Genomic DNA, 22642 nt, shown 5'->3' with positions numbered 1-22642 from the left:
TGGATTTTTGCGCTATCAACCTAGTTTACCTTATTTCTGTAATCCTTAGTTATCAGATTAGTATATATAAGAGAAGATCAACCATGTTTAGGATCTTCTGCCTGACCTTATGCCATATTTTCATTTTTCATTGTTCCTTTGTACAGTATAAGTCACTAACCTCCTAAGGTTAAGGTAAGGAGCTCTGCTAATTCTTATGAATTAATAATATCACTATTCTACTTCAATCTACGCTTGATTCTATTCTAAGATGTATCTTCATTCTTCAACCTTATGAATCGGATGACCCGTGACAATCATCCTCATTCTACATGGGTTCTTGCGAGTCCTTGATGGGATAGTACTGAACCACAAGCTTGATTATACATCTCTTAGACGGCTAATCTACGGCTTCGTTGGGGACTTCTCTAGACATCAGTTCAGTCGAGGTGTGGGACGATTAGGGCCTTTGTGGTATAGGCTAGAATCCAAGGAGCAGCGTTCTCTGATCCAGAAGATCCGACCTTGTCTGTGGCCCTTTGAGTAGGATCACCAAGAGAATGGACTGCTAGAGCTTCACCCCCGTTCAGATTGGATGACCGCTGACCTGGTGTTTGATCTGAAGTAGAGGAGATTAATGACCGCTGACCCGGCGTTAATCATATATAGTCTGCCATGGAATGAATCAATCAAAAGTTGGAGTAGATGGTGAGAAAATTTGATCCAGAAGGAAGAAGCATCTCCGAAGCCTCAACAGGTCTCATACCATTGATTTCACACCTATCTAGTAACGTTTTATTTATTTATCTGTTTTATGTGTTTTTTCGTGACAACTATATTTTCTATCCGCCTGACTAAGATCTACAAGGTAACCACTGCTTGCTCAAACCAACAATCTCTGTAGGATCGATCCTCACTCACCTGAGGTATTACTTGGACGACCTGGTATACTTGCCGGTCTATCTGTACGAAACGTGCGGAGTCAGTTTTGTGCACCATCAATAAATTATTAAAATATATTTGATAAATTTTTAATAACTAAAAAATACTGAAAAAATAAAATAACATTATTTTTAAAAATTATAATTTATATTTTTTAAAAAATATTTATTTAAAAATTTTTTATATAATAAATAATTACAAAATATTTTTATACTTAAATATATTTGATAAATAAAAAATAATTTACATAAATTATTCAAACATAAAATTAACTTTCTCTTCTAGAAAGACAACTCTAAAAAAGATGGAGAAGCTGATGGAGGAAAAATGTCGGTAAAGATTTTCACAAAAATATCGCATTACAAGTATAGTTCTAAACCGATAATTAAACCTCAATCAATGTTTAAATTGTTTGTCACAAATACAAACCCAATAAAATTAACCAAAGTATTCAACCTCAGGTTGTCTCTCAAGGAATTGCAGGGAAGTGTGTTTATTATTGGTTAAGGAAAAGTATTTTGGGGGTTTTAAATATGGAACAAGAAATGTAAATGGGGAGAAAATAAACTAATAACTAAGAAAGCTCTTAGCAAGGAAACAGAATTAGAAGTCCTATCCTCATTATCATCGTCAATTGTAATGGAAAATGTGAATTGCCTTCACTTAGTTAACCTCTAACCAATGGAGGAAGGTCAAGTGTATACAATCAACTTGAGTTCACAAGTCCTAGTCAACTCATAGTGAGAGACTAGCTTTGGTGAAGTTCAAGCTAACCGGCAATCTTCAATCACCAATCAACAAAAGACTTTTGATAACTCAAGAGTCTCTAAATAATCAATCCAAGTCAAGAACATAAAAATCTAAATTAAAATTCACCCAAGCATTTTCTCAAACACTTGGAAGGCACAAAATAAAAGCATAGAAAAGTAATAAGAGAATGTAAAATCTAAGATAAAAAATTGCAAGGAATCAATAATAACAAATGAAGAAAGAAGCAATAAACATGAAATACCTCAAACTACATTAAAAGAAAATTGAATCTAACATGAAGAGTTCATAAACTAAATTGGGAAAATTAAGAAATCAACAAGAGAAGATAAACTAAGATGCTAGAATAATAGAATGTAGAATAAAAAACTAAATTAAAGCAAGATGAAAAGCTGAATTCTAGAAGAAATAAACTAAAAACCCTAAAACCTAGAGAGAGGAGAGAGACTCCCTCTCTAGAAAACTATATCTAAAACATAAAATTGTGTGAATGAAAGTTAGTTCCCCTTCTAGCTCTACTCTGCAGCCTCTCATTTGTATTTTTCGGGCCTAAAACTGGGTCAAAAGTAGCCCAGAAATCACCCCTAGCATTTTCTGTAAATTACAGCATGTGACGCTCTATCACGCGTATGCGTCGCTGAACAAATTCCTGGTCACGTGTACGCGTCATCCACGCGTACGCGTCGCTTGTCTCCTGCACCAGTCACGCGTACGCGTCGTTCACGCGTGCGCGTCGCTACCAGATTCTGAAACACTTGATTTCTTGTATTCCTTCCACTTTTGCATGCTTCTTTTTCATCCTCTAAGCTATTCCTGTCCTATAAACCCTGAAAACACTTAACAAATATATCACAGTATCAAATGGTAATAAGACAAAATTAAAATTAGCAAAGTTAAGGCCAAAGAAGCATGTTTTCAATCATAGCACAAAATTAAGAAGGAAAATGTAAAACATGCGAATTATATGCATAAGTGTGAGAATAATGGATAAAATCCACTCAATTCAATACAAAATAAGCCATAAAATAGTGGTTTATAAAAAGCTCACCAAGCCTGTACTCTCTCCATTTCCAAAATTCAAATCCTCTCACAATTTCAGAAATTCGCACTTCTCTGGCTCTACTCTCATCGCCGTCCGCCACCACTTTCTCTCACTCTCACGGTCTCACCGCAAAATCGTCATCTTCCCACGTCTAAGGGCTGAGGCAGAATCGTCATTGCTTTCTCCCATTGCAGCCTGAACGTCGCCGCCACCTCCAGCCCGGTCTTCGTCGCTGCTTCTAGTCCGGTCTTCGTTGCCACCCCCAGCAGGATCTTGGCCGGTCTTCATCGCTGCCGCAGCAGCATCTTAGCTGGTCTTAGTCGCAGCTTGTCCGTCAGCCTCTTCGCCGTTTGCCGCTCTTCCTTCCGGTAAGTCTTCTGTGATCTTATTCAATGTGTGTGTACCTTATGACCTTGATGGAGCATGGTAATTGAAAACAAAGGAATGCCGATGAAGAAGATTGGAACCATTATTATAGCAAGAATGTTGTTGAGGGTGCTACTTAGTTTTAGTGATTGATGAGATGATTGTGGATCTTGTTGCTGAAGAAGCACTATTACTTGTGTTTGTTGTTGTGTTCAAACAGAGTTAAGGATGATTAAACAAAATGGCTCAGTGTGTACGCTTCTTGTGCCATTATTGAATTTGAATTACAAAATTAGTGAGCTGTTGTGTAAACAACTAACTTGTGCCTCTTATGACAGACGTATGTGTGTAGGCGTGTTTTGTATATGCAATGTAGATATTAAAGAAGAACTTGCAGCAATTCATATGATTTTGGTGTTGTCTTGACTCAATTTAATATCTTTATTTTAATTGTTATATTTTCTTTTTTAAGTTGGTTCTTTTAAAAAAGACCAGTACTAATGTTGTTGTTATAATTGATAAAGAGAACATATATTACCCTGATTCTTAATACAATTTAATCAGCAAGATTACATTTAATATTGAAGAACATATATTACCTTGAGGATTATCTTTTTTCTAATCTTTTTTTTATTTTTTTTTATTTTTTAAAAATCCATGGATGCAGGGTCCCCGTTATCCGTTGCGGGGAAGGGGAGGGATTTTTGATGCCCATTCCTATATTTCATGAAATATTGCTTTTGTTTCTTACTAGCAATTGTCATAAAATTCCTCTGTATTCCCTGAACACCCTTCTTCTTTACATACTTTTTTTGGATGGTTATTTCTTCTTGGAAAATTGAAATGTTTCTAATTTGCATGTAGAAAATGAAAACAATTCTTAAAGAGCGTGTGCTATGAATCTATTTTTATTAAACTTTAATCCAAAAAAAACTTATTCAAATGATACAATATTAAAATTTAATAAAAATTTAAATTTCTTGCTTTAACAATGTTGAGTTCATAGATGTCCTATTCTTTATGTTATTATCTTACACAATTTAGTTTGTTTCATGCATCTCATTTTAGAACTTGTTGAAGACATTTTTGTTTTAATGGATATACAGTTTTCTTGAGTATTATATTTAAAATGAAATAGAAAATTAAAATACTGACTATGCCACAAATAAATTTGGAGTTGAAAGGATCATAACATTATACTATTATGAATAAATAACTGAACCAAAAGGGCTTAAAGTATAATGCCTTCTTGTTTTGAACTAAAAAATGTACATGCTATAAATATAAAAAATGTAAAAAATTAGAGTCCAAGTGAGGCTTACTTTTGGTGTTGGTTGTGTAGTCTATTGGTGAAGAATTACAAGGAATTAGGCTACCATTTCATGATGCCATACACTTTATTTCCAATTGTTCTTCCTGCAGTGGAGGTAAACATTACCTTACATAGATAATTAGATAGATAGATACATATTAGATAGAAAGAAAGAAGATCGAAGGTGGATAGATAATCCTTATGTAGATATGGATAGATAGAGAGATATGAGATAATCTTTACGTTCATAACATTCAATGGGGTTTTGTTTTGAAACATAGGTAAGCACATGGCCAGCTTTCGCGTTTCTACATCATCTTTTCCTTCATCTCGTCAAAGCCAATGATGATGTTTCCAATGAGCAATTTGGGGGCAATGTGCTCCTTTCGACGTACTTGTGGAGGTTGCCAAGTCTGAAGCTAAGATGTCACAGCCAATGGAGTTGGCCTTGGGTTCACGATGAAGGAGAATGAGATAGAGTAAATGAAGGGGGTGAAGCCATTTTTTTTCCTAAAGCAAACATACATGTTTGATTTTGTTTTTAAAATTTAAAAGTTGTTGAGTAATTAAGTCATGTCAGTATAATGATTATGAATATATAAATTATTAGTTTCAAGTTTTCAAATTTTGAAGTTGGTTTGTTTTGTTGGTGAGATATGTTGGCAAGTGGCAAGTAATATAATTATAATGTAATACAACTATAGGTGTGAACTACTTTCTGTAAAAGTAAACAATGAAGCAATTTTTTTATTAATCTTTTATAAACAGCAGTATAAAGCTAGCATCAGCACTTGATGCATTGTAAAATAATATACATACATTCAACATGAACCGCAGCTGCTGCATTATATCCTATTATGATGCTATAGCTTTCATTGCCAATTGGCAGCCATGTATTTGATTGGAGAACATAACATGCCACATATATGTCCAAACAAAAGCCAGAGCATGTTAATTTTGGGCATGACAGTTATCATTGCACCTACTGCTCTTTGAATTCATTTTGGATTTTTTTTAAACTTTTCAGCAAAAAGGGCATTGATGCAGGAGCAATAAGAGCATGCCAGTTGGATGCCATTCAAGGAGTCACCCCCCAAAATGTTAACATCTTGAAGCTAGTCGCATTTTTGAAAGGTTGGGCATTGCACTTTCTTCTTCAATGGCTAAACAAAATCTTAGGCAAGTTATTGATTTTTTTTTATTCTCGCGGCCTTGCTACTTCTGATTCCTATACGCGCCATACCCTTCACTGCGGTCAAGCAAATGACTTTGTTCAAGTCAAGAGATTGCAGTCTCACATGCAACTTCACCTTTTCTAACCCAAAGACTCCTTCATCCACAACCAGCTCCTCCATTTGTTTGTCAAATGTGGCAAACTCTCCTATGCACGAGACTTGTTTGATAATATGACCCACGTTGATGTTTATTCTTGGAATGCCTTGCTTTCTGCTTATGCTAAGTTGGGTTTGGTTGAGGATTTGTGCACTGTCTTTGATCAAATGCCTTTTCGTGATTCTATTTTTTATAACACCTTGATTGCTTGTTTTGCAACTAATGGGCATTCAGGCAAGGCATTGAAGATTTTAGTGAGGATGCAAGAAGATGGTTTCAGCCCACCCAGTACTCCTATGTGAATGCATTGCAAGCATGTTCTAAACTCTTGGATTTGAAGCTTGGTAAGCAGATTCATGGGAGAGTTGTTATTAGTGGTTGTGGGGATAACACTTTTGTATGGAATGCTATCACTGGTGTCTATGGGAAGTGTGGTGATTTTCACATGGCACAGTGGTTCTTTGATCGAATGACACATAAGAATGTTGTTTCCTGAAATCTTATGATCTCTGGATGTGTCAAATTGTGAAATCATGATGAGTGCATTCAATTGTTTAATAAGATGAAATTATTGGGTTTGAAACCTGACCAAGTTAGAACATCAATTGTTATCAATGCTTACTTTCAATGTGGACATGTTGATGATGCAAGGAGGATGTTTAGTGAAATACCTAGAAAGGATGAGATTTGTTGGACAAAAATGATAGTTGGTTATGCACAGAACGGAAGAGAAGATGATGCATTGATGTTGTTTGGTGACATACTGCGTGGAGATGTTAGACCGGACAGTTACACCATTTCAAGTGTGGTTAGCTCCTGTGCCAAGCTAGCTTCTTTGTTTCATGGTCAGGTTGTCCATGGAAAAGTAATAGTAATGGGTGTTGATCATAGCATGCTTTTGTCAAGTGCTCTTGTTGATATGTACTGCAAGTGTGGAGTCACTTTGGATGCTTGGAGCATTTTTGGGACAATGCCTATTCGGATTGTGATTACTTGGAATTCTATGATCCATGGTTATGCACAAAATGGTCAACCACATGACGCACTGGTTCTTTACGAAAGGATGCTTCAGGAAAATATCAAACCTGATAGCATTAGTTTTATGGGTGTATTATTTGCTTGTATCAGTGCTGACATGGTCGCAAAAGGACAGGAATATTTTAATTCAATAAGTGAACATGGGATGACACCAACATTGGATCAGTATGCATGTACGGTCAATCTCATTGGTTGCTCTAGTAGTGTTGATAAAGCTGTGGATTTGATCAAATGCATTTTGCATGAACCAGATTACCTCATTTGGTCCACCCTACTCTCTATTTGTGCAAAGAAGGGTGATATCAAGATGCAGAATTGGCAGCTGGTCATCTCTTCAAGTTGGATCCACATAATGCAGGACCTTATATCATGCTTTCTAACTTATACACTGCTTGTGGGAGATGGGAAAAAGTAGGTGATGTACGATTTCTCATGAATAAAAACAATGCAAAAAAGTTTGTTGCTTATAGTTTGGTTGAGGTTGAGAGTGATGTCAACAAATTTGTTTCAGAAGATCGTGCTCATCCAGCAGTGGAAAAAATCTATGATGAATTGAACATATTGATTTCAATATTGCAACAAATTGGGTATAATCCAAATACAAACATTGTTCTAGATAATGTGGGACAGGAGGATAAATTTAAATCCATCTCATACCATAGTGAGAAACTTGCTCTTGCTTTTGCTTTAATCAGAAAGCCCAATGGAATTGCACCTATCAGGATTATAAAGAATATACATGTTTGTGATGACTGCCATGTGTTTATGAAATTTGCATCGGTCCATATTGGAAGGACAATCATTCTGAGAGATTTAAACAAATTCCATCATTTCTCTGGTGGGAAGTGCTCTTGCAAGGACCATTGGTAAAGTCTTAATCCAGATAATGATATCCTGTGCATTTAATTGTTTTGAAATGGAATGGTGTTGGCAATAGATTGGAACAACTGTATAGCACGGGAATGCCTTTAGAAATTTTCTTGGGATGACACAATGTGTTGGACTAGGAATCAAGTATACTCTTTGAATCCATTAACTAAGAATGGACCTTGAAGAAAGAGTGTCAAGAAAACTATCAAATCCCCATAACTTGCTTGATCCAGACTAGAGGTTCTTTGTGAGATGTACTGTGTCTACATGTAACTCAATCTTGCGATAGTGGTAATTTTTTTTCTCTTAAGGTAAATTTGAATTATATTCGTGGATACACCAAAAGTATAGTGTGAAAGATCAAGTTAATTTTGCTTTTTTTTCTTTCTTGGTAGCTTAATTACAGTTGCTGCTAGACATTATTGATATAGAACTTTATTATTCATTATTTTTCATATTTCATAGTTGATAGTGACCATACATCATGCAATTTATGAGAATATTGTTATTCATGTATGAGCTGTTTGGTTATTGGTTCCCTGTAACATCCTTTGCGGTGTCAAATTTTTGCAAAATTTGCTAAGAGGGTAACATCCTGTACTTTGATACATTTGAGAGATACTTGATGTAAATTACTAACATGTTCTATTTGGGAATATTTTCTTTGCCTCTTGCAGTGGTAAAGGAAAAATGAAAGGATAATTTGTCAATAACTTTATCAGAGATGAAGATGCAACACCCAATGACCTGAGCATTATTGAAACTACAGGGGCACAGAATTCGTGTAGTGAAGAAAGAAATGACCAACACATTCTTTCAGCTCTAATATTATGTTAGTATATTTCATTAGATTGGAGCATAACTTATAACAATGCTTCTTTAGTTAAAGTTTCTCTTTTACCGAGCGTGCCCTAGCCATTGCCGCGATGTTCCTGGCTTCTCTTAGGTACTTTTGGGTGCAAGGCCATGGTGTCTCTTCTTCCAGATGCGGTCTTTTGGCTGTTGAGTTGATTCTTTCTAGTAATGAAGCATGAAGCATCCAGATCATGTTCTTGCATATTACTCTCTTGAAGGGCAATGAGATTATTTTCCAGATACCATTGTTAGTGTCCCTTTGGAATTCACCATATATGCTTAAACCTTTTTTTTGTCCCCTCATACTTCCCCTTGCTTTTTTTGTCTTGTAAATTTTTGCTGTATTTGTAGTATCAGGGTTCTCATTTTTCAATGCAATTCTTAGACAATAGTGTCTTTTTAATAAGGTTATGTTCTTACTTTGTTTGGTATCAGGGTTCTATTGTATTCTTGTTTGTAATAAGGTTGTAGTATTAGGGTTCTACGAACTTGGCAATTTATTCGCCTTTTTTTAAATAAATAACAAAAAATGATTTATTATCAGAATACGTTCGGCAGAAAAGATTTTTAAATTCGCACAACTTCATTTTGCGGTCTCCTTCCACAAAATGAATTTACATTGCATCTCCAGCCAATTGCCCACGAAATGACCATATCAAGCCTGATGCACACAAAGTGGAATTTTAAGTGCATTGTTTATACAATACTACCACTAAATATACTACTACTATAACAAACTTGTATTAGTCGAATGGTTAGCTTACTCGTCCGTTTAACTAAATGTTGGGGTTCAAATTTCGTTTTGTGCGTGCAGCAACTCATTGGTCAACGGCATACCTGTAAATGGAGCTCAAATTCGTGACGGATTAGTTTTTAGCCTGACGGGTTGGAGGATATCGTGGGCAACAAAAAAAAAGTATACTACTACTATTACTATTTAATAATAATAATACGGGTAAAGTATTTTTTTGTTTTTGAAGTTTACTAAAAGTTTTAAAAAATACTCATAAGAGTTATTTTGTTTCAATTTGTCCCATAAATTTTCGATTATATTAAATATACTCCTAACGGCTAATTTTTCAAAAAACTTAGGATCAATTCAGCAACAATTTTATAAGAATAACCCAACAAAGCAAATTAGAGATAGTTGTCATGTATTGCTGCTGAATTAGTCCTAATTTTTTTTGAAAATTTAGTTGTCAGAGGTATATTTAATACAACTAAAAAATCTTTTAGACAAAATAAAACTTTGAGATATTTTTAAAACTTTTGACAAACTTTAAGAACAAAAAATATATTTTACTCTAATAATAATAATAATAATAATAATAATAATAATAATAATAATAATAATAATAATAATAATAATAATATGGCTCTAATTCTTTTTAAACATATTTTGTTGGCAGTGCAAATGAGATACTTTTATTATTATCTCGTTTTCGATGCTAACAATAAATTCATATTCTGTGGTACAGTTTGAATTGATTTAAAAAATAAAAAATTGATATAATATGTTACAATTTAGATCGTATTGTTTTGATTTTGATTTTTTTAATTTAATTCGAATTGTATCACTTTAATTTTATTAAAAAAATATAATTCGTATGTCATCAATTTAAATTTATTTTTTAATTCAGTCTAACTCAAATTTGTATTAGACTTTAAAATTATTTATTTTTTCTTGAAGATTATATTAGATTCAAATAGAATTTTGGAATAAGTACTATTTCGGTTTCTAAAATTTAGAATCAAAATCAAAATCATCCATAACTTTATTTTTTTTTAAAAAATGGTCTTTAACATTGTATTTTGAATTAAAATCATTTTTTAAAATTTTTTTGAACAAAAATGCCCTTGTCTTTGTTCTGACTCTATTCCATCATCCACCACCACCACCCTTACTCCCACCAAGTACTAGCATTCAAATTCAAAAACACATCATTTAACAACAACAACAATAATGTAGCATTTAAATTTAAACAACTATCCATTTCATCTATCACCAATAACACAACATGCAAATTCAAGAATAACACCACCAACAACATCATCCATTGCAACCTAATCCTTCAAATTCAACAACAACAATAACAGCACCACCAACACAACATTCATATTTTTTTGAAAGAAAGAAAGAAAGAGAAATTAGGAGAGAAAGAGACAAGAGAGATGGAATGAGCTTAGTGAAAGAGGAGAAGAAGAAGAAAAAAAGAGAAAAACTGGAAAGTTGGGCAAATGCAATGAGAAAATTTGCCATCACTCCTGCTAGTTGGGTTAGTGAAAAGAGAGACTGAGAAGAGAGGAAGAGAGTGCGCGAGCTTGTCAAAAAGGGAAAGAAGAGGATATCTGAGCTCTGTTTATCCTTTTCTACCTCCACTGCTACCACCATTAAAATCGTCGTTGTTGTTGCTCCTGTTCTCTAAAACCATCGCCGGAAAAGGAAAGAATAGGAGATCTAAAACCACCGCTGCTCTCTCTCTCTCTCTCTCTCTCTCTCTCTCTCTCTCTCTCTCTCTCTCTCTCTCTCTCTCTCTCTCTCTCTCTCTCTCTCTCTCTCTCTCTCTCTCTCTCTCTCTCTCTCTCTCTCTCTCTCTCTCTCTCTCTCTCTCTCTCTCTCTCTCTCTCTCTCTCTCTCTCTCTCTCTCTCTCTCTCTCTCTCTCTCTCTCTCTCTCTCTCTGATCTAATGGAGATAGGATTAGCGAGATTAGGGTAAAATGGTCAAAAGGATTATTTCAAAAATAATTTTAATGTTAAGGACTATTTTGAATAAAAAAAGGTTAGTAACGATTTTGATTTCGACCCAAATCTTAGGGACCAAAAGAATACTTATCATTAACATTTAATTTTTAAAAGTTTTGAAAAGAGGAGAGAGGTTGTAGTGCTAATTAATAAGATTGTAGTGTTAATAAATAGAAATTGTGGCTTTAGGTGATGTAGAAATTGTAAGAATTTATAAATATTAAATTTTATTGATTAACGTTGTATCAACTCACGTCAACTTAGAAATTAAATTTAAATTAATACAATAAAATTTTAATTTTTTAATGAGATTGAATTAAACTGTTAATTAAAAATAAAGCAATATAATTCAAATCATAATAAATTATATTAATTTTTATCTTTTGAATATGTCATCTTTTATATTTATTTTATTTGTTTATAAAAAATCCTTATTATTATTAGAGAAATACTAGAAAACCAGAAGAATTTATTATTTTTAGCCAGCAGTTAGCTATCAATGTTTAAAAATATGAATTAAAATATGTTGTTAGAGATAACTAGACTAAAATAATTAGATTCATGACTAAAAATACTAATAAAAATGATAAATTTTGTTGGTCTTTAAATTATTGTTATTATTATTATTGAGTATTTATAATCCTTAATCTTGTTTGTATTATTAGCAACTGTGTTACTATTATTAGCAGCAACAATAGTAATGCTGTAATAGCAGAGTATTAGTAGTAGTCGTATATTTAGTAATAGTAGTATTGTACTATTGTTAGAAGGAGTTTTTTTGTGTGGAAAAAGTATAATCTGAAGGACTAGGTAGTGAATAAAAATAATCAGAAACACCGGGGTCGATTCACAAATAAGGAATTGTAGCAATTTGGGTATAAATTACTAAATTATTTACCAACTAAAAGTTTTTACGGTTAATCACCTCAATTTCATTAGATCAAAATTCTAAATAGAAGCTCATTAATAGGTAGAGTTAAATTAGGTTGGGGGAGGGGAAAGCTTCGTTTAGACCATTGAGAAGCAGACGGTGTTGCACAACGAAGGAGAGCGAGGGGTTGAAAGCCGCCGAAGCAGAGGCGTAGATCGGGCCTTGGCCGCGATGAGGTTCACCACAAGGGAGGCAATGGAAGACATGGGACAACCAGCGTCACAGGTACGTTGTGTCGATCGTCTTTAGTTATTTAGGGTCACATCAGCACTAATCTGTTCGGAACCATGGTGAAGGTATGCTCCCGAAAATGGTTTCAATTGGGGTGATCGTGCCTTGGCAGTGGTTTTGCAAGGACGACAATTTTCATGTTGCAATGTTTATAGTGTGTAATATGGGTAGAAAGATTTAGGGTTTAAATGTCTGATTTGTTATGTATGTAATGTAATTGCTATTATTAATTTATTGAGATTAAAACTAAAAACAAAAAAGAGAAATTGATAGAAAATTAATGAAATGTGTTCAATCAATTAATCAATTAAATAAATAATACATTTGTCTTTAATTTCCATTACTTTTCCACACGGTACGCTATCTCTAGTTTATATGACTATGATGACTAAAGTTTTAACTTTCTCAAGCTTCCATCATATATTGTTATCGTTGCCTCATGTCTTATATACACAAATTTGAAATTATTAAAAGATGTATTCAAATTGTTGTATTTTTATTTATGAACTGGAGATGGATTCGACATATATATAAGGTCTTTACTTACGTGCGTGATATCATTGTGGAAGCAGAAAAGATCAATGAGAAGTTTCATTTGTTGTGCATCAAAGGGGTTTTGACTTAGGCTTCGTTGGGTATTTTTGTTTTGGATCATTAGTACAATAATGCTAGGTTTTGATTGTGATCGATTGATAATGCCAAGTTTCATTTATTGTGATATCTGAACTGTTTCAGGTGAATGGCTTTGCAGAACAAAGCTATGAGGTGTCCTCTAATTTTCACCGAGTCCATGCACTGCAAGTGTATGTGTTTGTTGATTTGTGAAGTTTATAATTTGTTATTGTCCAGAGTATGTTGTTGAGCCCATGTGTTGGTCCAAGCTTGGTATAACTCATGGCCTATGTTGTGTGTTAGGTTGGGAAAGATGGGATGAATGGTGACACCGTTCCTACGGAGGAAACAGAAGCAATGAAGTTGTCAAAAGGAGCTGCAGTGATAGAAGTAGAAAAATCAGCGATAATTGTTAATGGGATTGGGTCGTTCGCTGCAATTGATTTTTCATCCGTGACTGCAAAGGACATCCTTATGACTGAGTTTATAAATTTTCAAGCTGCTTATGATTTCTATAACGAATACGGTCGCATAAAGAAATTCTTGGTAAGGAGGTCGAAAGTGGAGCACAGAACAAAGCATGGGACGGATGGTGAAATCATTTAGCGGATATTCGTTTGCTCGAGGCAAGGAGAGTGAGAGGGGAAACACATGCAGTGGTGAGGCAGGAAAGTGGTTCCTCGACCAATCACATGATGCGAGTGTGAAGCTCGGATAAAGGTGCATGTTGATGATACTAGTGGGCGATGGTATGTTGAACAATTTTGTGATAACCACAATTATGTCATGCTGGATGCGAGGTTTAGGGGACTGATGTGGTCACACAGATCAGTAAAGGAAGGTGATTTGCACCAAATCAATTCGATAAGGAAAGATGGGTTGCGAGTGCCAACGATATTCCACGCTTTTTCCAATCAGTCAAGGGGTTGCGAGACGGTTTGGTTTGAAATAAAGGATAACTATAATGCAATAGAGAAGCAAAGGCGGGCTAGTGCGATAGATGCTGAGACCACATTGAAGTTTTTGTCTGGTTTAAGGAGTAATGATTATGAAATGTTTTGGAAGCACTCGCTGGATGGTGAGAAGAGGCTTCAAAATCTTTTTTGGCATGACGGCACAAGTCATTATAACTGTAGTGTCTTTGGGGATGTTTGGGGTTTGATGCAACGTACAGTCTGAATAAATACAAATACCCGTTGGTAATATTCTCAGGGGTGGACCATCATATGAGGACTGTGGTGTTCGGTTGCACGATTTTGAATAATAAAAGCAAAGATGGCTGCAACTGAGGCTTTGATTGAGTGGCTATATGCATTGCCTTTTCATATGTTGCATCTGGGTTCGAATCTTGGCGATAGCCAAGCCGTAGATAGAACCCTTGTGTGTGTGTAGGTGTGGTGTGTGTGAGTGTGACCTAGGATTGGGGGTTATCCAATCTATCAGACAAAAAAAAGGCGAAGATACCTACGTGTGGTTGTTGTGGTCATTTCTTGAGGCAATGAAAGGAAAAGCATTGAAGTCCGTCATGACGGATGGGGATCTTACAATGAAGAGTGTGATTAGTACAATTTTTCCTGGTGCACATCATAGGTTGTGCAGCTAGCATTTATTAAGGAATGACACTGTTAAGGTTAGACGGTTGGGTTTTTTCAAAAATTTTGTTTATGCTTGATGGGAGATCTTGAGGTTGATGAATTTGAGAGAATATAGAAGGATAGTATGGCAGAGTTCGGGTTAGAGCACCATCCATGGTTAGCTTACATGTATGCAAGGAAGCATTCGTGGTCTAATGCGCATATCGGGAAAATTTCTTTGCAGAACTGAAGACAATGTTGAGGTGCGAGGCGTTAAATATGCAGATAGGGAATTTATACATAACAGGTACAATTTGAGAGAACTTTTGGAGCACTTTCAATACTATCTCGAGTTCATGAGAAGAAGACAAGTGGTGCAGATTATAAGTTTGCATATGGGGATCCTGTAGTAAAAACAAAACTTGAAGCCATTAAGCAGTTTGCAGGGACGGTTTATATGAAAGAGGTTTCTGAACTATTTTGGGAATTGTGCTAATGCTAGCCAGCAATATCAAAGTTGAGTCCAGCAAGAAGACTAGTGCTTGTATATTGTTTGAGGTTGCGATATACTGCAAGTACAGAGCATGGGTTGTGGCATGGGTTGAGGAAGACGAAGAATTCAGTTGCTCCTGTCAGTGCATGCAGTCGTTTGGGCTTCCTTGTGTACACATCGCAGGGGTGTTGTTATATTTGAACATGACTATGATACCCGAAAGTCTGATGAGCGGATATTTTATATGCTTTTTGGCATCATTTTCATATTGTTTTAGTTATGTTTTGTTTAAGTTTTATTATGTTTTCATAGATTTTAGTACAAAATTCACATTTTTGGATTCTACTATGAGTTGTTGTGTTTTATGGTGATTTCAGGTAAATTCTGGCTGAAATTGAGGAGCTTTGGCAAAGTCTGATTCAGAGGCAAGGAAAAGCATAGCAGATGTTGTTAGAATCTGACCTCCATGTACTCAAATGAGCATTTCTGGAGCTACAAAGGTTCAAATGAGGAGTTCTCAACGACGTTGAAAAGCTAACTTTCAGAGCTTTCCAAAAATATATAATTATTTATACTTTTCTTTGAAGAAGCCTGCCCATACTAGGCGTTGAACGCCAAGGAGCTACCCCCTGGCTAGCGTTCAACGCCTCAAGGAGACAAGCCAGCGTTGAACGCCCAAAAACCACCCCATTCCTGGCGTTCAACACCCACCAAGACACAAGGCAGCGCCAATCACCCCCTAATGGGCATTCAACGCCCATTCCTCAAAGTTGGATGCCAAGCTCAGCCCAAGTACTCAACCAAAGTGGGCCCAAGGATGGATTTTCGCACCTCTAGTCTAGTATGTCATACTTTTTGTACTTCTTAGTCATTAGATTAGTATTTAAAAGGAAAGATCACCCATGTTTAGGATCTTCTGCCTTATTTTTACCTTTTCATGTTTTACTTTCTGTAGAGCATGAGCAACTAAACCTCCTAAGTTAGGTTTAGGAGCTCTGTTGATTCTCATGGATTAATAACATTACTGGTCTATTTCAATACACGTTTGATTCCATTCTCTTATGTATTTTCGTCCTTCATATCATGAATTGAAGATGACCTATGACAATCATCCTTGTTCTACATGGGTTCCGTGTGAGTCTTGCCCGGATAGCATTGAACCACAAGGTAGAGAATGCACTGCGGATTCCAAGAGCGTGCTTCGGCGACTTTGGATATGTGACATATAATCTCGTTGACCATGGGTTACTGAGGTTTCTGTGGCATTAAGACTAGAGTATGAAAAGCAGCGTTCCCTGATCTGGAAGATCCGACCTTGTCTGTGGCGTTTTGAGTAGGATCGCGAAGATGAGTGGATTGCTTAGGTCTTCACCTTCGACTATAGTGGGAAGCCATGAGTTAACTTGATTTGGATGCTACATGAGTTGCTAGGATATGGTGGACTGCTATGGTTCAGAAGAGACTAACTTGATGAAGATGCTACATGTTTTAGTCAATTATGGCTGCCATTGAATGAATCGTTCGTGTTGAAGTAGACAGTAAAAAAGTTAATCTGGAAAGAATACGCATCTCCGAAGCCTTAACTAATTATCCATCATTGCTTTTACACTAATTTGGTATTTTGTTCTTTATTATTTCGTTTATGCTTCTTAACAAACAACCATCTTTTCTAATTGTCTGACTAAGATTTACAAGATAGCCATTGCTTGCTCAATCCGACAATCTCTGTGGGATTCGACCCTCACTCACCTGAGGTATTACTTAGACCACCCGGTGCACTTGCCAGTTCAGTTGTCCGGAGTTCAATTTTGCGCACCAAATTTTTGGCGTCGTTGCCAGGGATCGTTCTGAGATTGACAAACTACCGGACTATCTTGTTGCTTAGATTAGGTACTTTTTAAGGTTTATTTGCTCTTTTGTTTGTGTCTTTTGTTTTCTTTTTCAAAAAATTTTCAAAACCTTTTCTTTTCTTTGGTAACCTTTTTCTTTGTTTTAGTCTTGTATCAGTTTTTAAGTTTGGTGTCCCTTTTTGTGTTCATCTTTTCTTTAAATTTTCGAATTTGTTCTTGAGTGTTCATCTTGGTATTCGAATTGTTCTTGATAATTTTTCTTGTTTGATCTTAAAAATTTTAAGTTTGGTGTCTCTTAATTGTTTTTCCTTTAATTTTCACAAATTGGTGTCCTTGGATCTTAAATTTTTAAGTTTGGTGTCACTTAATTGTTTTTCTTTTTCCTTAAATTTCGAAATTCAAAAAAAAATTTCTTTTATCTTGCTTTAATTTTTTGAAAATCTTGACTAACTTTCCCTATCTTGATTTAAAATTTCTGAGTTTGTATTTTCTTGTTAGTAAAGTTTAAATTTTGAATTTTAAATCTTATCTTTTCATATCTTTTTCAAATCTATATCTTATCCTTCTATCTTTCCTTAAATTTCAAAAATCCTATCTTATCTTATTTTCAATTTTTAAATTTCAATTTCAAAAATTCAAAATTTAAAATTCAAATTCCAAATTTCAAAATCAAATCTTTTTCAAATTTCAAATCTTATCTTTGCAAATCTTTTTCAAATCTTTATCATATCTTCTTACTTTAAGTCCTTCCTATCTTATCTTCTTTTTAAATTTAAAACTTTTAAATTTCAAATCTTTACTTTCTTTTAAAATTAAATTTAAAAATCAAATCTTTTGAATTGTTTTCAAATCGTATTAGTAGGTTAGTTACTTGTTTTATCTTATTTTAATTTTGAAAGTTTGGTATCTCTCTAATTCTTCTTTCTCTCTCTTCTATTTTCAAAAACTTTCTACTTCTTTCTCCCTCTCCTTTTTCGAAAATTCTTACCTATTTCTCTCTCTTCTATTTTTAAAAATCTTCTTTTTCTTTTTCTATTTATTTTTTGAAAACTCCTTTAACTCAAAAGATATCTTTCTTTTCTTTTCTTCTTTTCTAACTCTCTCAAAGGACCTCTATACTCTAACATAGAGAATCCTTTTCTTCTTTTCTTCTTGCATTCCTCCTTCTTATTTATGAGCAGGAACAGAGATAAAGAACCTCTCTTTGATCTTGACCCTGAACCTGAAAGGACTCTAAGGAGGCGTTTACAACAAGTTAGAGCACAGCACTCCTAGCCTCACTATGCTTTAAGTTTGGATACCTCCTCAATTTCTTAACCAACTTGCCAGCAAGCCATTTCCTGTTGGCAGCCCTATTTTTTGCTCATCCTTGGACATATGTGTTCATTATTAAAGGTTTTCAATTGCCAGCATGTCTCCTCAGAATCTCTGGATGCATAAGCAACCAATGGACATCTAACCATATCCTCATCTCCTCCGGTTGTTCGCTTGCATATAACTCTGACTCTGTAGCTCTCATTCCTTCTAAATTTAATCTCTCTATCCTCATGAATGATGAATTCCCTCACAGCATCCATAAATTCATTCTTGTTATTGAAATTCATTCCAACTTGAAGCTTTAGTTGACCAAATCGGCCCCTTCAGAGAAGATTGGAAACGTGTCATCAATATCAACATCATCATCACTCCATTCCTCATCTGAGTTTGGGGGTTTTCAATTCTTCAAACTTCCAAGAGTCGTTTCTATCAGAATCATCGTAAATTGGATCATATGCATCATAAGATTCTTGGTTGTTTCCTCTGTTGCCCAACACTTGCAACCAATCTACTTCTTCATCTGAATTCTCCACAACAAGACCGTTATCTTCATCCGCTATTTTTTCCTTGCCTTTCTTCTAGGAAGCACCTGGAACATGCTTCAACTTAAATTCTCTCAACCTTGCTCCAGATAGGCTACCTTCAATATCTGATTCAATAGAATTGTCTTGTAGTCCAAGCTTATATAGGCTATCTTCTGCAGATTCGTAGGAGTCATGTGAGTCACTGTCACTGCCATAACTGTTATCGAGGCTTATATAGGCTATCTTGCTGCCAGTATCCTGTGTTTGTACCACCACTTTTTTTTAGTCTAGCAGAAGAAAGCCAAACTGCCATTCAACTCTACTAAGAACAAGCCACCAACACTCAACCATGTTATCATAACCTAGAACGTTGTAGTAATCTCAGTGAAAATACATCTAGTAAATCCTCATCCAACCCATTCAACTCATCAGTGTGATCATTATCATAAACCAAACTGCCATTTAGTTTGGTGACAAAACTATCTCCATAATGATACACAATAGTTATACCTTCATCCATCTATAAATAAGATTCAAAAAGACACAATGGTTAAAAACAACACTAACTTCAATATATTGAAAACAATAATTCAGATTACAAACAATTCAATTAGGGCCTAGTTCTAATATATGAATAAGTTAATCAATTAAAAGTGTTCTGGCAACCATTAAAAAAAGAGGTGTTAAAACTTGAATTTTAGAGTAGAGTATTTTGTTAAAGGTGTCTAGTTTAAATCCAATCTGTCTCGTGCAATCCTTTCTCATTTCAATACAAATGAATTCTACCAAGACCAATTTTCTACAATAATAAGAACTTTCACAACTGTTTTTACAAGATTTCTGTCATGTACAGTAATTATATTCCTTCTACATTGCTCTAATAATTTAAAATGACAAACTTATACGAGAATCATGGTTGCTACAGTAATACAATTGTCTAAATATATGTAATTTATGTAATTGTATTCCATCTGTGAAGTACAGTAATACTATTAGAGAAACATGAAAGAATAAAATTGTCATTTTAAATTGATCAAGGAGTAATACAATTATTCTAACAATGGTTGCTTCGGTAAATAAATATATGTAATTTCAACCGAAAAATATTGGACAGAAAATTAAAAGAGATATGAAGGAGTAAGATTGTCATTTAAAAATGGAATATGAAGAATCAATGACTGTTTAAATGGACAAAAAATTGAAAGATTCAGTTGATCATAACCACATACATACAAAAAAAAACCCTAGCATGCGATAATTATACCATTACCAATGACTATAATCAACCAAAGTCCCCCAAAGTTTCACTGTGTTGAAGTAGAGTGAAAAAAACAAAAAATAAACCTCAACCAACATTTTGCGAAAAATATATAGAGCATGGTATATTGAGAGCAACGATTTAGTTACTTACCTGTTTTTGAAGAAATGGTGATTCCCAAATACTTCGTCTTCACAATAGGAGCAGGGGAGGGTGAGAAACAAGTAATAAAAGTTTCAAACTTCAGTTACAGCGACAACCATGGTTCTTCTCTGAGGGTACGTATACGAGGGGAGGAGGAGGAAGAAGAAAGATCAATTGGAGTTTTATTTTTGAAGTAATTAACGTTTGGGTTTTTGTTTAAACCCCTTCTCATGTCACACAACATCATTTCTAAATATTTTCGGCGCCAAGAGTTAAACGACGTCATTTTGACAGTGTCAGGTGTCAATTAAAATTATCAAGTCAGTTTTTCGGTGACATAAAACGACGGAAGAGCCAAATTGAGGCACAAGTCAGAATTTTAGGATACAATTAGAATCAATTGAAAGTTTAATGACTAAATTGCGTCAAAAGTCAAATTTCAGGAGTCATTTTGAATATTAACTCTTTCTTGATGCTTTATTGTTTTGTACAAAAGTTGGTGCACAAAAAATAAATAGTTAGAAAAAAGTAACATAAATCCAACGATTTTTATTTTATTATATTTATTTTTTAAAATTTTGACATAATTTTATTTGTTATTTATTTTTTACTAGCACATTGACTCAAATAATTATTTAAAATATTTTTCTTTTCTATAATTTTTCATCATTTAGTTAATTAAAATCTATTCCTGAAATGTAAAAATTTAATAATAATTAATACCTTATAGTACTGGGTGGATCCAAAATTGAATACCTCCTAGTAATGTGTGGATTCACAACTACTCAATACCACAGTTGACAAGCTTGGTCGTCTTTCATCTGAACTTCTTTGTAGCTAGCCGTTCCTACATAATTAATTTTATACTAGTATTTTTATTCTATCGTAATAATATTACAGGAATATAAATTTTTAAAATTGTGGTCCATTTTATTCTAATAGTATAGATTATATATGCCACAAAAAATTTATAAAATCAAACTATTTTTATAAAAAAAAATTGTAGGTTCACAAAAGTCTCTGACTAAAAACATTAAAATATCTGTAAATAAAAAATTAAATAATAAATTTTTTAGTTATTATTTTTATATAAAAAAGTCTCATTTTTTATTAATAATTAATTTTAACATTTGTTATCTAAAATTTAAAATAATTTAACGTATATATTTTTATATTTAATTAGGTGTTAAGTTTGTTATATAAATAGAAATAATTAATTTTTATAGTTGTTATTTAAAAATAATATTTTTCTCTCTATGTATATAAAAATATAATTAGATATTAGTATAAAAAAATTATACTGATAGTTATAAAATTAACTCAAAATTAATTTTTTAAACAATTAAATCTTGATTCTAACTTTTAATTATAACATTAGTATTCTCTCTAAATTATATATAATAAATATTTAAAAGAAGAAAAATAAAAATATAGATTAAAAAGATAAGCGGTGAAAATTTAAAACTAAATAAAAAACTAAAAAAATATGTATATAATAATAATATTTTTATTTAAATTATATTATTTTGTTAATTTTGTTTTCTGTAGAACAGAAAGGTAGAAAAATAGAAAATAAGAGAAAAGAGAGAAAGATAAAGATGAAGAATGAAAATAAGAGTGAGAGTTTGTTAAGTTTGGAAGAAAAAATTTTATTTTAATTGTAATAAAAGAATATCGGACGACATATTTTGATTTGTCAAATTACTATTATAAACTATAAATTATATATAGAATGAAAATAGTAGAGAGAAATAGCAAAATGGAGAGAGGTAGATGAGAGAATTTAAGAAGAGAGTTTATTAATTTTGAAAAAAAAAATGTTTTCTCTCAATTTTAATAAGAAAGTGTCATGCGACACATTTGATTATTAAATTAGATACTAATATATGGTATATTTCAATTTTAATTTTAATTTTAATGTAATTAAAAATATTATGTTGCAAAGTTGATTGTCAAATTAGTAATTAGTCATTGATATTGATAATGATATATAAAATAGACAGAGTGATTGAAGGAATGAGAGAGATACAAAAAGAAAGAGGAAGGAGGGGAGAATTTTTTAATTTTAGAGGGGAATATTTGATTTTAATTGTAATGAGGGAATGACATGTGGCACATTTTGGTTGTAAAATTAGTATGGAGGAGGAAAGAACTCTTTAATTTTGGAGGGAAATATTTGATTTCAATTGCAATGAGGGAGTGACATGTGGCACATTTTGGTTGTAAAATTAGTATGGAGGAGGAAAGAACTTTTTAATTTGGAGAGAAAGATTTTATTTCAATTACAATGAGGGAGTGACATGTGGCACATTTTGGTTGTAAAATTAGTATAAAAGAGGAAAAAATTCTTTAATTTTGGAGGAAAATATTTAATTTTAATTACAATGAGAGAGCGATATGTGGCACATTTTGGTTGTAAAATTAGTAAAGAGGATAGGAGAATTCTTTAATTTTAGAAGAA

At 33.5% G+C, this 22642-nt stretch overlaps 3 protein-coding genes across 5 annotated transcripts; all 3 read left to right on the top strand.

Moving 5' to 3' along the window:
- Positions 1–6303: 6303 nt before the first annotated feature.
- LOC112769698 (putative pentatricopeptide repeat-containing protein At1g68930) lies at positions 6304–7194 on the top strand. Its single transcript, XM_072224811.1, has one exon. The coding sequence runs from the start codon at positions 6304–6306 to the stop codon at positions 7192–7194; it is 891 nt and encodes a 296-aa protein (XP_072080912.1).
- A 17-nt stretch (positions 7195–7211) lies between these two features.
- Positions 7212–7649, top strand: LOC114925770 (pentatricopeptide repeat-containing protein OGR1, mitochondrial-like). Its single transcript, XM_029294887.1, has one exon. The coding sequence runs from the start codon at positions 7212–7214 to the stop codon at positions 7647–7649; it is 438 nt and encodes a 145-aa protein (XP_029150720.1).
- A 4349-nt stretch (positions 7650–11998) lies between these two features.
- On the top strand, positions 11999–16128 carry LOC112770675 (uncharacterized). 3 transcript variants are annotated; one of them, XR_011876707.1, is made up of 3 exons: positions 11999–12403; positions 13145–13212; positions 15466–16128. XR_011876707.1 is itself a non-coding variant. In XM_072225875.1 (2 exons), the coding sequence occupies exons 1-2, from the start codon at positions 12350–12352 to the stop codon at positions 13625–13627; spliced, it is 357 nt and encodes a 118-aa protein (XP_072081976.1). In that variant the 5' UTR covers positions 12198–12349; the 3' UTR covers positions 13628–16128. The 3 variants fall into 3 exon arrangements, 1 of the variants encoding a protein (XP_072081976.1); XR_003186643.3 differs by having other exon boundaries at positions 13325–16128; XM_072225875.1 differs by lacking the exon at positions 13145–13212 and having other exon boundaries at positions 12198–12403; positions 13325–16128.
- The last annotated feature ends 6514 nt before the right edge of the window (positions 16129–22642 follow it).

This window comes from Arachis hypogaea, chromosome 18 (genome assembly GCF_003086295.3).
Source record: "Arachis hypogaea cultivar Tifrunner chromosome 18, arahy.Tifrunner.gnm2.J5K5, whole genome shotgun sequence".
In the NCBI taxonomy this organism is placed as follows: domain Eukaryota; kingdom Viridiplantae; phylum Streptophyta; class Magnoliopsida; order Fabales; family Fabaceae; genus Arachis; species Arachis hypogaea.
The sequence above is the reverse complement of the archived record's forward strand: the minus strand, read 5'-3'. Positions and strand labels throughout refer to the sequence as shown.